Genomic DNA, 14,411 nt, shown 5'->3' on the forward strand with positions numbered 1-14,411 from the left:
GTGACTGCTTTAAACATCTTATTGACTCTTCTAACCTCAAAGCAGCCTTTAAATACGATTTCCACATCAATTACGTGGCAGTTTAATGCCAATGGATCAAGTATGGACGTATTCAGGGAGGGTCTCTACATAAGCCCGGGGGGTTACAGAGTGTACTTTCAATCCCCCGGTCCAAAATTAATCAGTTTGCAATGTATCCAGATTGAACTCTTTGGGTCAGTTTATCATGCCTGCAAACCGGAAGGCCTTGCTTGCGGGTGCTGAAATACCCGAAGATTTTGGATGAGGTTGCGAAGATAATTATCTAGGGAGTCAACGAGTTAACTAAATCCATCCCAGATTAACCCAACATGTTCCGAGTCTTGCTATATATTCTTATCATTCAACCTCAAATGCTGAAATTTTTGCCATTCCCTGGTCACATTTTCAACTCCCTGGACTGTTAGCCAGAGATTGCAGGCCCGTGATCGACCAATTGAGCCTTGTGTGATTCGTCTTACAGGGGTTCTGGTCTGGTTTCGTTGTTATCTGCCGCAGACTGACTCGTGCTTTGAAAGTTGAGATGCATAGCCTGATTCCGTTTTCCCTTTGATATATGGATTGCAGGAAGGAGTGTTCTGTCTTGTAGTTGTATAGTAAACGCTACCTTACTTAAATTTATTAAGTTAGTGTCTTTATCTCGGGAACACATTCCATTTTAGACCTCAACCAAAACTCGTCTATTTTACATCGTCAGAGCGCCCACTTTTACCCGCGATTCGTCACAAAGCAAAGACATTACAGGCTGCAGGCCTGTCCCCAGGCTCAGACCCCTCGCCCCTTCTTAGTGCCAGTTCTACGCTTTGCTACGGGTTACTTCCCTGTACTCAATGGCCCCGGTATCGGTTGGGAAATACCTACGGTATCTTTACAGCTCCTCGACCTCCGAAAGCCGGGAGGGGAGGTCCCCTCGTCACCTACCAAAATGCGGGGCAGAACATTTACATTTTCGGTGACTGAGTAAGAGCTCCTGAAGTGGAAATTCTTTTGCTTCCAACGAGAATCTCTCTACTACAACACCACAGATCAATTCATCGTCAACAATGCCTCAATCCGCCCTCCTCCTCGGTTCCGGCTTCGTTGCCACCCCTGCCGTCGAAGTCCTCGCCAAGGCTGGCGTCCACGTTACTGTTGCTTGCCGTACTCTCGCTTCAGCCAAGAACCTCGCTGGAACATTCGACAACACAAACGCCATTAGCCTCGATGTCAACGATTCCGCTGCTCTCGAGGAGGCTGTCGCTAAGCACGACATCACCATCTCTCTGATTCCCTACACATATCACGTTGCCGTCATCAAGGCCGCTATCAAGGCTAAGAAGAATGTCGTCACTACCTCTTACGTCTCTCCTGCTATGGAGGAGCTCCACGAGGAGGCAAAGGCTGCCGGTATCACAGTCCTGAACGAGATTGGTGTAAGTCCTGGCATCCTGTCTTCCAATTCTACCTTGCTGACTATCTCAGGTTGATCCCGGGTATGCTTCTCGACCATCTACGATTCTAAACGTTCGCTAACACATATAAGTGTCGACCACCTTTACGCTGTCGACTTCATCGACCGCATCCAGCAGGAGGGCGGCAAGATCAAGTCCTTCAAGAGCTTCTGCGGTGGTCTCCCCGCCCCTGAGAGTATGTTTCCCAAATCAATGGCCAATGATCACAGCTAACCAGCTTTCAGACTCCAACAACCCCCTAGGTAACCCAGACCCCGATCATGGCTCACGCCGCCGTCACTAACTACGATTAGGTTACAAGTTCAGCTGGAGCAGCCGAGGTGTCCTTTTGGCCCTCAAGAACAACGCCAAGTACTACGAGGACAACAAGCTGGTTGACATCACCGGTGTCGACCTCATGGGCACTGCTAAGCCTTACCACACCGGCTACTTGGGTTATAACTTCGTTGCCTATGGAAACCGTGACAGCACTGGTTACCGTCAGCGGTAGGTCAGATAGAACTGGGTTAAATGGCAGTGACTGACCTCAACAGCTACCGCATTCCTGATGCCGAGACCGTCGTCCGAGGAACCATTCGCTACAATGGTTTCCCCCAGTTCGTCAAGGCTCTTGTCGACATTGGCTTCCTCAGTGTTGATGAGCAAGACTTCTTCAAGCAGGCTATTCCTTGGAAGGAGGCCCTCCAAAAGTTCATTGGTGCTAGCTCATCAAGCGAGGAGGACCTGATCAAGGCTGTTCTCTCAAAGACCTCTATCAGCGACGAGTCTGTCAAGAGCCAAGTGCTGGCTGGACTCAAGTGGAGTGAGTCTAAAGTGCTAGCGGTCGTTTTTGAGCGTATGCTGATACAACATTATAGTTGGTGTCTTCTCTGATGCCAAGACCACCCCTCGCGGAACAGCCCTCGACACCCTGTGCGCCACTCTTGAGCAGAAGATGGCCTATGAGGAGGGCGAGCGCGATCTTGTGGTGAGTACCAACAGGGAGCTTGACTTCGACTTGAAGTTCCACTCTAACTTGCTTTCAGTTCCTCCAACACACTTTCGAGGTTGTCAACAAGGACGGCAGCCAGAACACCTGGACATCCACCCTTATCGAGTACGGTGCCCCTGAGGGTTCCGGTGGCTACTCCGCCATGTCCAAGCTTGTCGGTGTTCCTTGTGGTGTTGGTATGTTCCCCCTACAAGATTGAGCGGTCGAGTTTATACATGCTGACCAATTCTGTAGCTACCAAGATGGTTCTTGACGGTACTATCACAGACAAGGGTGTTGTCGCCCCTGTGTACCCCAGCCTTGCCAGGACATTGATGAAGCAGCTCAAGGCAGACCATGGGTGAGTTACACAATTACGTTCATTTCAGGCATCTTACTGACTGGGCGTAGTATCGAGTGCAAGGAGAAGATCATTGCTTAAGTGAACTTTCCGATATGCTCGTCATATGAGAGAATGTACAATCCTGTGAGTCGGCCACAGAACGTATATTGTACCATGACACCAAAATAGAAGTAAAATGAAGAAAGAGATTTCCGATGGTCCCCCATTTGACATATTGCTCTCGATATCTTGCTGATGTGATATTATATTAAGCCAAAACTGTATCTAACCCCTATTACCCCTTTTCTATACGAAGTGTATTACAAGAACAGAAAGCCACCTCCAACTCCCCTAGAATGGTAACGTCATCCATCTCCAAGCCTATAAAAGAGTGAAGGTAAAGGAAATCACAACGAGAGCCAGTATGAAGCTTCCATCTTGAGCCTTGACGGCCGAGTTGACGATGACAGGAGGTTGGTCTCCGTCATGCCCGTCGCCGCCACTGAATCCGCTCGATCCACCGCCGTTACCTCCATTCCCACCGTTACCTCCGTCACCACCGTTTCCACCACTGCTTCCAGAGCCCCCGCTGCCGCCGTTACCACCATTGCTTCCGTTTCCAGCAGTGCCTCCGGTACCTCCGTTCCCTCCGTTGCCGCCGCTACCTCCGCTGCTTCCACTTCCTCCACTTCCACCGGGGACTGGAACTGGAACAGGCTTGGGACCTTGATTGCAGCCTCCAGGAGGGCAAGTCGGAGCAGTCCAGTTACCAGTACCGTTGTAAGAACATCCGCGGCACGGCTGAACGATAGGCTTGAGTTGACATCTGCCATCGGGGCACTTGTTGCGATAAGGGCAGTTGGCAACATTGGGTGGGCATTCGTGCCAGACATCACCTGGCTTGGGGTTTGGGCTGGGGTTGGGAATGGGCATGCCAGTTTGGATGGGCTGGGTAGGTGCAGGAGTAGGAGTAGCAACTGGGAAGGCCCCATATATGATCTGAGCATTGTTTCTCTTGTACAGGTCGTAGATGGGCCATCCCTGGATCGTGGCTCCTCCACAGGTTCCCTTGGACCTGTCGGCTGGGTCACACCATTGATTGCAGAGGGCGTTATCAACCTTTACAACGCGGTAGGAGATGGGCCCTGGCGAGAGGTCAAGGCGGTCGCAGACACAGCTGTTTCCACGGAAGCCGATAATGTTGCCGTTTGATGAACATGATGAAGTACACCCAGCTTGACCCAGATCGAACTGACGAGGAAAGGTGCCGGGCCTAATAGCAACGCATCCCAGATGTTGGAACGCCCCGTCTTTTGTCAGAGCAGGATCAGCAGTCGATTGTGCGAAAACGCCAGCAGCAAAGATGCAAGCAAAGAAGAGTGGTCGAATCATGTTGCAACAAAGAAAAGTAAAGAATGACTAGGAACACACAAGGAGTGAGTGAGTGACTGGTTGAGTAAGACGATTCGAAGTCAGAAAGAGATGGAAGAGAGAGATATTTATCCTTGATCCTGGCCCGGGCCCTTGGACTTGCTGTGGTCATGAATCTCTTGGCTATTCGTGAACAGAAGATCAGAGTTGAAGATCTGAGACAAGCCTCTGAAACCATCCATCTCGGGCAATTTTTGCAGTTCTCAACGCGCCGTTTTAGGCTCCCGATGATGTGGTATGCCGCTTTCAGGCTTGTCTTGGGCTTGAGACATCCAGAACGAGAGCTTAGCGGAACAGAAAATGTCTTGGCTGATGGGGATAGTCAACCATGTCAGGAATGGCTATGTTTCACCTCGAGGGGATCGACATGCTTGTTTTCGATGTCTGAATTAGGCAACTAGTTAGCAGCAACTCTGAGATGGCCCTATTCCTACCAGAAGATACCCTATAATGATTTACTGGCAGAACTAAGGTTTCCCTTGATCAAGCCGCTGGGATGGGACAGTATCCAGTACGACATCTCGATGAATATCTCTTAGACCATGGGCTTGAATATACTAAAATCGAGCCTTCGGCCCATTTAATCATAACTATTGCGCCTTCTGAATAGTCTTCATGAATATGGTCCATGGTACTCGGGCAGATGGCTTCGCAACTCTATGTCGGATGTAGTTGGAATCTCCTCAAGTCAGACCACCAACTATTTTCTCATACCTGTCTCACAATCTCTTTATAGCTACGGAGTAGAAGGTCTAGATCTCTCCACGCACGACTTGCAAGCACCACATTTTAATAATCTTTGGTTTCGCAGCTCATCATGGACCTCAATCGCATTCTGTGGTCCACCATCAACTACGTAGCACCATAGATTCAGGGTCACCCGTGCAGACATAACTTATATACTTCTGCAAATGGTAAGGGTTTCCTCCTTATATCGAAGCCAAGTCAGGCGAGATCAATCTCCGTCCTCAATCTCACATTAGCTATGCACAAGACTGGCACGATCTCTCCACAACACGAGTCACATTTACGAACAGTAAACAATGTCAAGATCGCTTGGATAGAATTGATCAGGAGCTATTTTAAGAACAAGTAAAATCAACCTCCACCGCCACTCCCCGCCAAACCGGTCGCCCCTTTTTAGTTTTAATATGATCCTGTGCTTCCTCAAAGCTGCATCCGCTAGCTTATACACCAGAAATCAAGATCGCTCGCATTGTCCATGCCCTTCCCGCCGCCCTAGCGATCAACTCTCCACTTTCATCACCCCATCACATCTGCCATTCCATCACCATCCACGTTCTTGTCCATGGTATCTTCCATCACAGATCAGATGTACCACATGGTGCCACGGAAAAAGTCTCTCTGTCGCTGCTCACCCTCCTGGGGTGTCTGGCTAGTTGTACCACCAAGGCGGATCAACGGGGGTGCCTCAACGTTCCTGTTAGGAAGGCCGGTGGAGGTGCCATGTGCCTGCTTCTCCGCAGCGATCTCGTGGCCCTTGGGACCGATTCGGAAGCCATCACTAGAGTTGACGTTCTCATGGGCGCGAGCTCGGTTACTAGCGAGATGCGCATAGTAGACAGCCGGATGAAGTGACACAGGGGTGGTCGAGCGCGCGTACGAGTAGCACTGCTGGTAAATCATCTTCTGTAGATCATTCACTGGCATGCTCATCTCATCCAAGATGATGTGGTAGTGAACCGGTCGAGCAGTTCCCTGGATAGCGACGTGTGAGTTGAGGTAAAAGTCAAACATAAAAGGATGCGTGACTTCTCGTTCAACCAAAGTACCGGGCAAAGGGTTGCCATTCTTATCACCTCTCTGAGGGAAGAAACGAATGTGGTGACGCTTGGTAGCCACAATCACAGTGAACTTTGGCATCTGTCCAGGAGGAAGGATCGTGCGAAGGTATTTCTTGATCTCTTCGACTTCCTGGTCCAACACGTACGCAAATTGCCCCTCTCCTACACCGTCTCGGAAATAGATCAGGTGTTTAGGAACCATACTTGGGTGGTTGGCTCTCCAACGAGGGATGAGCTCTCCGAACATGAATCGAATGTTCGAGGGGGTCAGCATCTCGACACGGTACCCGTTGGTCTCAGCAACTGCGGCGTAACGAGTGGCATCCTTGTCTACAGACATAGTCATCGAGGCGGTGGATGGGGTTACGCCTCCAGGAGCGGCGTGGGATACATCAACACCCACAATCATGGTAGGGCGGCTGTCGGGGAAGAATGTAGGGGACTTCCACAAAGGAGGAGTGCAGGAAGTGGCACCACCCAGCTTGGCGTTGACCTTCATGCAAACATTCGAATGGTATTGCCCATTGTTCTTCTGCACGTGGTTGCCGAGGACGACCTGGGTAAGAATACCAAATCTGCAATCCGCAGACTTCTTGAGGCGCTCATAGGTTCCGCTGTTTTTCTTTGAGACGATAACAAACAAGAGCTGGGTGTAGCCCCGCTGTTTCGTGATCTGCTCATGAGCGTGAGCAATGGCACCCGCAGCATCATAGCGGAGGTTCCCAGGTGTAGGCAAAAGGATAGGCTCGGCAAGCACTTTGCCTCCGTGGCCGATGTAGGTGCTTTTGAAGGTACTGGCAAAAGCCTGCATCACCGGTTGCTGAACGGGTGTCTCCAGGGCGATGAAGCCCCAGCTCTGGAGAGGCGCAAAATTCTGCTTCCAGAACTTCTTGCCTCGCAAATCCCAGCGACCAGCAAACCTGGGTTCGGCTGTACCTTGTCCAAACTTGACGATTGGGGCATTCAGAATGCGTGCCTCGGTCTTTGCAAACTGCGAGTCGATGTTGACGCCATACTCCTTCAGGAACGGATCTTGACCTATTTGCAGGGCAAGAGCTCCGTTCTGGATGTCCCGCTTGCGAATACCTGGGCGGGTGACAGCAATCTTGATCATGGCGGCTGTCTGGTCGGGGTTAAGCTTGAAAGGGTATCGCTGCATATCCTCAACGAAGGCAAGCTCCATAGGAATCAGGCCGGCTTTTCCAGCATTAATGAGTGGAAGATGAGACAGTCTCAGGGTTACGTTGTACTCCTTCTTGTAGTACTCATACACCGAGATGTCTTTCCCGTCCTTCTCAAAAGTCATGGTCCTGGCCGATGCGCCCGCTTCGCCGAACTTCTCATCGAAAGTAAAGTCTTGGATGGTGTACAGTTTGTCCTCGTTTTTTCGACCCTTGTGCTTGACCTTGAACTTGAGTCGACGCATCTTTCGGAGCTGCTTGAAAGCATCTGAGGAGGCCCAGCGTCCAGTTTTGCGGTCCTGGACGGGCTTGAGCAACTCATTGAGAGTGCCAGGTGTCTGCCCTCCATACTTGTGATCCAGAGTGGCGAGGAAGTTGCAAGCCATCTTGTCCATTGGCTGGTTGCCGATCCAGAAACAAGTGTTGGCAACATCAATGTTGTAGCCAAGGCCAACGCCTCTCTGCTTGATGTTGTCACTCATGCGGATTGAAGCATAAGTGCCCTTGTGAACCTCGACAATAGCTCCATCGTGGAGAGGGTTTCCAGGCTGACCAGTCTTGTAGAAGTTTCGCTTTATGGCCAGGAGGTTCTTGGAAGGCCACTGTCGCACAAGATGATCCAAAAAGTTCAGCGCCTCTTGAACGCTGTTGTTGAAAGAAATCTTGTGTTCAAGATAACCTTGTAGAGCTGAGACTTGGATTTCGGTAGTTTTTCGAATGGTGACAAGGAACTTGCCGCCTTCGCGCGCTCTCCCGCCAGCAGGTCGTCTGCCCTCGTCAAGGTCGACAGTGAAACGAGCCTCACCGCGTTCCACAAGAGCAGGGCTCCACGCCAGCTTCTTCCCATCGAAGAGCCACATGTCGAACTTGTAAGCTTTCAGGGCATTGCGAGTAGTTTCATGTGCCCAAATCTTCTTCATGACAGGGCCAATCTTGTCCGGGTTGGGAGAGATGAAAACCTGCAGTGTTTGTTAGAATGAATTGAATGTGAACTCATATGAAAGCTCCTTACGTCGTACTGAAAGATCTTTTTGTTGAAATCGAACTTGGTCATCCTGTACTGGTTGACCTCGATCTGCTCGGGTTTCCCCTCGGTGTTGAAGCGCCCATTTCGCAGCGTGAACAAGTCCTTCTTGGTCTCAGACACGTAAGCGTCAGGGGGCAACTCCATTCGGGTATTGCCTTGATTGTCCTGGCCCTGGGGCTTGGCAGGATCAAAGCCAAGGGGTTTCTGGTAGCCGACAGGAGCACCGCCAGCAGCAGAGCCAGACGCAGAACGTGCGGGAGACTGAGAAGGGCGTCGTCCCGAGCCGGAGGGACCTCCAGACCCAGCCGGGGAAGGCGAGCGACCTCTGTCAGACATGGTGACTGATGTGTCTGGAAGGTTCAGTGACTGAAAGGTAAAGATGATTGGTGAAGAAAGATTGGACTGGGTAGAAGTAGAATATGTTTGAAGTGTGTTGTAGGTGGGTTGAGGGAAGTGTTGAAGGAAAGGAAAGAATTTGAAGAGGAGAAAGAGAGGGTATTTATAGCCGTGAGGAAAGGTGTGCTTGAACTGAATTGGCATGAAGGGAAGAAGGAATGGACTCACCAGTCGCGGTCGCGGAAGCAAGCGATTTGCTCTCAGGTTTGTGCAAGCGCACGAGGTTTGGAATCTGATTGATGTGAGAATCTGTTGTGAGGGCAAAGAAGCTTTGTTTAAGCCAAGCGAGAGAAGTTTGGTTCTTGTGTAAGGCTTGATTGAAAGAAGCTAGAGCTGTTGATGTGCTTGCCCAAGAAGAGGAAGCTCAAGGAGGAAACTGTGGTGATGATGAAGAAGGAAGAAGGAAGGAGAGAGGAAGAGGGGGAGAGGAGGGGATTATATAGCTAGGAGAGAGGGAAGCTGAAGAGGCAGTGACTCACTGTGTGATTCACCCAAGCTGAAGCTTTGGATGAGTTTAGGATGGAGTGCTGGTGCTGAGGAGGTGAGGAGGTGAGAAGGTGCACGAGGAGAGAAAGAGAGGAGGTTAGGAGGTGCACGGAGAGAAGATATCAACAAAACGCCCCAAGAATCAGGCAGCAATTACACTGAGAAATTAAGGGCAGGCACTGTAACAACACTGGTAGATTATGGATCCAGTGATGCATTGAGGAACTGAGGAAGCAACGGGGGCACTGGCAATGAGGTGACAGGAATCAGCTACGAGTATCATCACACACAAGGGTATGTCAACGATATATCAATGCCCAATGTTGTCTAGCAATACAATTGGCCATTTCTGACTTCATGCAAGCTTGCTAAGAGTTTGTAAGAACGTTTTCCTCGTAGAACAAAGTCGAGTGTCAGTTGAGTGTCTGATGGTCCAACGATTTGGTCAAAGCCACAACCCGACTGGTTGGGGTTGGACAGAACAGTGTATTCGTTGTTAAACAGTAAAACATTGTGGCAGTAGTGTTCATAAACATGCGGGCCGCGGAAAATAGAACTGGAGACACCGGATTTGGTATATGGGTACATGCAGCTTCATGTAGCAATCCGTTGTGGCATCAATTCTCAATTTGCAGCCGTAGCACGGCTAAAAACTCGACAAACGATACAATGATCACAAGGCTCAAGCACAAAGCACATATATATTCCAGGACTCGAGTCAATTATAAAAAGTTATTGAAGGTGTTTGATACCAATTGAGTAGGCAGATTATCTTGCTGCATCTCATCCTCTCAACAAACGAAATATCAATGACACCCACCACCTCCGATGTCTGATCCCCCCCAAACGCCATACCATGCATAACGCGCGAGGCAAAGACAATCCCACCACGGCCCTCAACGTCATCCAAAAAAAAATCCCTTTTCACTGGCATTATTAGATCAGGTTGTTTACAGCTCAAGATCCCTTGTCATCGATCATTGGCATCCTCTCGAGTGATTTCTCATTGAAATCTATATCCTGCAAACTGACCTGGTGCCGGTGCGCTGTAGCCACCAGGTACTTGCGGCCACATAGGTAGTTGGCCGCTCGGGTCAGGAGGAGGATAGGGGTTGGCTTGGAAGGTATTTCCACCCTCCGGCCGTAGCGGCGAGTTCCTATAGCCGCCGGTTGCAGATGCCACTCTTCCATATGGACTCAGCGGCCTGCTACCGAACTCGCCTGAAGGTTGTCTAGCGTGAGAGGAATTACCGAAACGTGTCTGGCCACCCCCCGTTGCCTTCAACGTGGCGGCATCAGGAAGCTGGACGTCCCGGAGAATAGAGACCATGGCCGTGGGGTTAACGCGTTGTGCGTCAAAGCTTTGAGAAGGGGGGAGGATGTTAAGAAGGAAAGTGATATCCCTGTGTAACGCTGATGCTTGGTTCCGGCGCTGCTGGTCAAGGCGGCGGCCCGCTGCACCCTTGAGAGGCGACACTCCTCTAGCAAGTCGTTTGGGGGGGTTGAGCTCATCATCGTCTACAGCAAGAGGCCGTTTTGGAGAAGCAGTTGCCCGAACATACTGAGGACGGGGACTCTGTTCTTGTCGCGCTGGCATGGGGCTGTTTCGCAGTGAGATAGGCTGCTCGACCATAGTGGGCATGACTTGCTTTGGCCTCATTTGCACTGCCTTCGAAATTATGATAGGGGCAGCGACTGGGTCAAACTTGTCGGATGAAAATCTGGCAACAAAAGACTTCAGTTTGGGGTCCTCAGGGAAGAGTTCTGCCATTCGGTCCTCCAGCTTGGATATTTGCGATAGCTCGCCATACTGCGATTCGTACTTGTGAAAATACGCGTAAAGCGGCTTTGCCTTTGCGAGAGTCTCTGGTTTGGAAACCAATCGGGTAACACAAGTCTCAAAAACGGCTCGCGCATCTATAAGTGATTAGTTTCAATCGTTGCCTCTTTGGGAATTCCAAACCTACTAGTCGTGTCATCCTTAGAATGAAGATACTTCAAGTATTCTATCATGAACATCTCATCGTTGGGGAACAGACGGGCGCCTCTTTCGAAGATCTTGGCGCCTACGGGATCTTTGTAGACAACAGACTCAAGAAGAGCAACGGCTACGTAGACATCGCTTGTGAGTCGTCCCTTCTGACGTGCATTAGTGAAGACTTTGCGCAGACCACCTTCTGACTGGTTGCCTTTGCCTTGAATGCGTCGCATGGCCCTTGCAAGAGCAATCCAGACATAGGAAATCGTACGGGACAGAAGTTGTGTTTCAGCAGCGTATCCCCTCTGAATTGCAAGAATGCGTTCTTCCATGGGCGAACGCTTAGGCTTGCTGTCTTCCTCATCATCGTCGTCATCATTGTGTTCGATAGAAGCCTGAACCAGATCTTGTGCAGCGGCCTGTCTCAATGTGGACACCTCTAACTTCTCCCGCTCTTTGACTTTGTCGCTCATTTCGTACAATGTTTCAAGAACATCATCGTATGGCTTTCGGACAGCCTGGGCAAACTCGGCCTTGTCGACCTCTTTGCCAGGATAGTTGACTTCAATGTGGTCTGCATGTTTCAAGGCAAGCAAGACACTTTCACGATTTGCTCGAATGCCTTCAAGTAGCAATTCTGTGCCCAACTCTTTGTCGTTTTCCCGGATATCGTTTTGGAAACACCACTCTGCCGCATCAACCCAGATCTCAGGCCAGAAACGGAGTGCCATCAACGCTTGCTTGTAGACGTAGAGTACCCGTTGGTTGTATGTTTTGGGCTCATCCGTTTTCAAGACAAGGGGGTCCTCCTTCTCCCAAGCGATCCACTTCTTCCACAGTTCAACCTGATCTCTGAACTCCTGGTCCCCATCAAACCCTGGAGCTGGCGGTAATCGGGGAAGATTAGTGCGTCTGAGGTGCCGGGTGATGTTGTCCAAAGCAATATTGGCACTCTTGGCGGACATATAGCCTGGAGAGCGCTCTTGTATGAATTTGCGTCCCTAATAATGTTAGCGTTTATGCTGTTGTAGGCAAAGGAGTAAAGCATACAGTCATCTTATTCAGTCCCATCTCGAACTGGTCGTACTCCTTCCAGAGATTGTTGACGGTCAACATGGGCACGGAAATAGCGCGTTGATATACTTTGCGCAATTGGTCCATCTTTTGCTGGTCCTGCCAACCTGTACCACCGATCTGGCCGGGGCCGTTTTTGACGAACTGGACATAATCTTGCCAGATATTGCCAGAATCTCGATCCACACCAATGTTGTCGATGACAAACTCATAGGACTGGGTAATAGTTCGGCGGGCTTGACCAGAAGGATCATTGTTGAGATCGTTGCGACGGCGAATATAGTTGAGATAGACTGTCCACAGCTTGACATTGGGTACGGTCATAAGACATCTTCCAAAAAGCTGTTCAGCATCGACAAAGTTGTCGAGACCAAGCTCCATCTCGATCCATTCGACCCAGACGTCAGCCTGGTAGATGTTGTCAATATATATTACTGGAAGAAATGAGGTTCACTCACAGCTTGTGGAAATATCTCGAGAAAACGATTATAGGTACTTCGAGCAAGATCAAGTCGGCTCAAGCGTCTATGGTCGGCGATCAAGTTAAGCCAAGCATCCATATCCCCACGAGGATCCTCTTTAACACGGGCCTCGAGGAGAGCAACAGGGTCGAGACCAGCCAAAGCTGGAGTCACATTGGAAGGGACAGCAGGAGGAACAGGTGTATAGGTTAGAGCTGGCTGAGCAGGTTCATGAGATGTAGTGGAACGGCCAGGATGAGGGAGCGAGGGCACTTCTTCCGATTGAGGAGCAGTATTGGAAGGCTGGTCAGCTTCATCTTCGTTCTCATCTTCGTCATCGGAGGCTTCAACAATAAAGCCCCCTGACATCTTGGGCTTGGAAGGTTGACGTTGAGCAGTCGTCGCAGATTGTTCAGTAACTGGCGCAGGTGTACCGATGGTGACTGACTCTGGATCATATTCTCCCCCATCATCTTCTGTACCATTATCTGCGGTATCAGCGTCACCAGAAGCAGGAGAGTCTTGAGCGTAGTTATCAACTTGTTCCTCGCTATGCTGAACTTGAAAACCCGGCGCGCTAGTATCCTCTCCTCCCCACGAAGCATCTTCGGAAGCCATCCTGCAATTTTAAAAACAGGCCGTGCTGCCAAGTCTCGATCAAGAAGCAAGCGATTTCGAAAGGCGCGTCAGCGAAGACCTGTGAAATCAGAAGATGATGTCCAAGTCGCGAACGGCAATCGGGAGGTCAGAATTGAGAGTACGTAAGCGGTCGCTACTCGATAGAGTCACGGGTATCTCGATTGAAGGGATGCGATGGGCCCGGATTCAATCCTTGATGATACGAGACGAACAAGCAGTAGAGTCTGTCGCGAACGAGGCAAGCTCCAGGAGCTGCGCCAGCTGGCTCCGGATGATATATGTCTGAATTCAGCGCCTAAAGAGAAAATCGAAGACAGCGATACAAAGACAGGCGTGCAATCGATCCGGGTTGGGGGAAATGGTCGTGCGTCGAGCTGCGCGTGGATGGTTTTGGTCGAGCGCCTCAAAGTCTGATAGCTCCAACAAAGAACAGTAATCTTGAACAAAGCAGTTTCGGCAGAACCCAGGTTGGGCTTAGAGCGTCTAAGGCGGTGAACGAACTTGGTATTCAAGAGCCGCACTTTAGTGGGTCACTACTACCTTTAGAGAGAATGGGTGGATGGACAGGCTTTTTTGATGGGAGGTATTTAAAAGAAATACATACAAGTATGAGAATGGATAGCACTGTGTATGAGTATGTTTTCAGAAAAATTGACAGATCGCCCTGTTCGTATAAACTCAGGTTCTCATATTTATAACCATAAAACCGCCTACTCAAAAGAAGAGATAGTATTCAAAGACTGCCCTGTTGGTTGGGCTTTGGACAATGCCCGCACAAACAATCGTTGTCAAGGTCACCTGACTGAGATGAGTTCCTGGGATTCCATTCAGGGAGGTCGCGTCCCCAACGCAACCTCTCTACGCGGGTATGACCGCTAACGCGTCCCACTGTCGCTCCTCACATTTTGGACCTTGACGCCCAGGGCAGGTCATCTCCCGTCGCAACCAGAAATCGATCCGCTCTTGTTTTCTTTTACCCATGCTCGCATACTCCGTACTGCTATTAAGACTAGTACGACGCTTTTTATCAAACAACTACTACTACTACATCCACCCAGTTTCTATTCCTCTCTTCTTCTCTCTTCTCTTGCGTCTTGCATCTCACATCGCGCTTCTCCCCACATCAACTT

At 50.1% G+C, this 14,411-nt stretch overlaps 4 protein-coding genes across 4 annotated transcripts; 1 reads left to right on the plus strand and 3 right to left on the minus strand.

Moving 5' to 3' along the window:
* Positions 1–1,082: 1,082 nt before the first annotated feature.
* FTJAE_4153 (saccharopine dehydrogenase) lies at positions 1,083–2,902 on the plus strand (the record flags this gene model as incomplete). The annotated part of the gene is made up of 10 exons (XM_037350529.1): positions 1,083–1,451; positions 1,501–1,511; positions 1,562–1,665; positions 1,715–1,732; positions 1,784–1,976; positions 2,024–2,292; positions 2,348–2,457; positions 2,516–2,657; positions 2,716–2,821; positions 2,872–2,902. The coding sequence occupies 10 exons, from the start codon at positions 1,083–1,085 to the stop codon at positions 2,900–2,902; spliced, it is 1,353 nt and encodes a 450-aa protein (XP_037208731.1).
* Positions 2,903–3,184: 282 nt separating this feature from the next.
* FTJAE_4154 (Collagen alpha-5(VI) chain) lies at positions 3,185–4,195 on the minus strand (the record flags this gene model as incomplete). The annotated part of the gene is made up of 1 exon (XM_037350530.1): positions 3,185–4,195. The coding sequence occupies one exon, from the start codon at positions 4,193–4,195 to the stop codon at positions 3,185–3,187; it is 1,011 nt and encodes a 336-aa protein (XP_037208732.1).
* Positions 4,196–5,563: 1,368 nt separating this feature from the next.
* Positions 5,564–8,583, minus strand: FTJAE_4155 (argonaute like; the record flags this gene model as incomplete). The annotated part of the gene is made up of 2 exons (XM_037350531.1): positions 5,564–8,179; positions 8,233–8,583. 2 exons carry the CDS (start codon positions 8,581–8,583, stop codon positions 5,564–5,566), a joined length of 2,967 nt encoding a protein of 988 aa, XP_037208733.1.
* Positions 8,584–10,132: 1,549 nt separating this feature from the next.
* Positions 10,133–13,260, minus strand: FTJAE_4156 (mRNA 3 end-processing RNA14; the record flags this gene model as incomplete). Its single annotated transcript, XM_037350532.1, has 4 exons — positions 10,133–11,046; positions 11,097–12,108; positions 12,158–12,589; positions 12,640–13,260. The coding sequence occupies 4 exons, from the start codon at positions 13,258–13,260 to the stop codon at positions 10,133–10,135; spliced, it is 2,979 nt and encodes a 992-aa protein (XP_037208734.1).
* Positions 13,261–14,411: the final 1,151 nt, after the last annotated feature.

This window comes from Fusarium tjaetaba (genome assembly GCF_013396195.1).
Source record: "Fusarium tjaetaba strain NRRL 66243 chromosome Unknown NRRL66243_c0000078, whole genome shotgun sequence".
Taxonomy (NCBI): Eukaryota; Fungi; Ascomycota; class Sordariomycetes; order Hypocreales; family Nectriaceae; genus Fusarium; species Fusarium tjaetaba.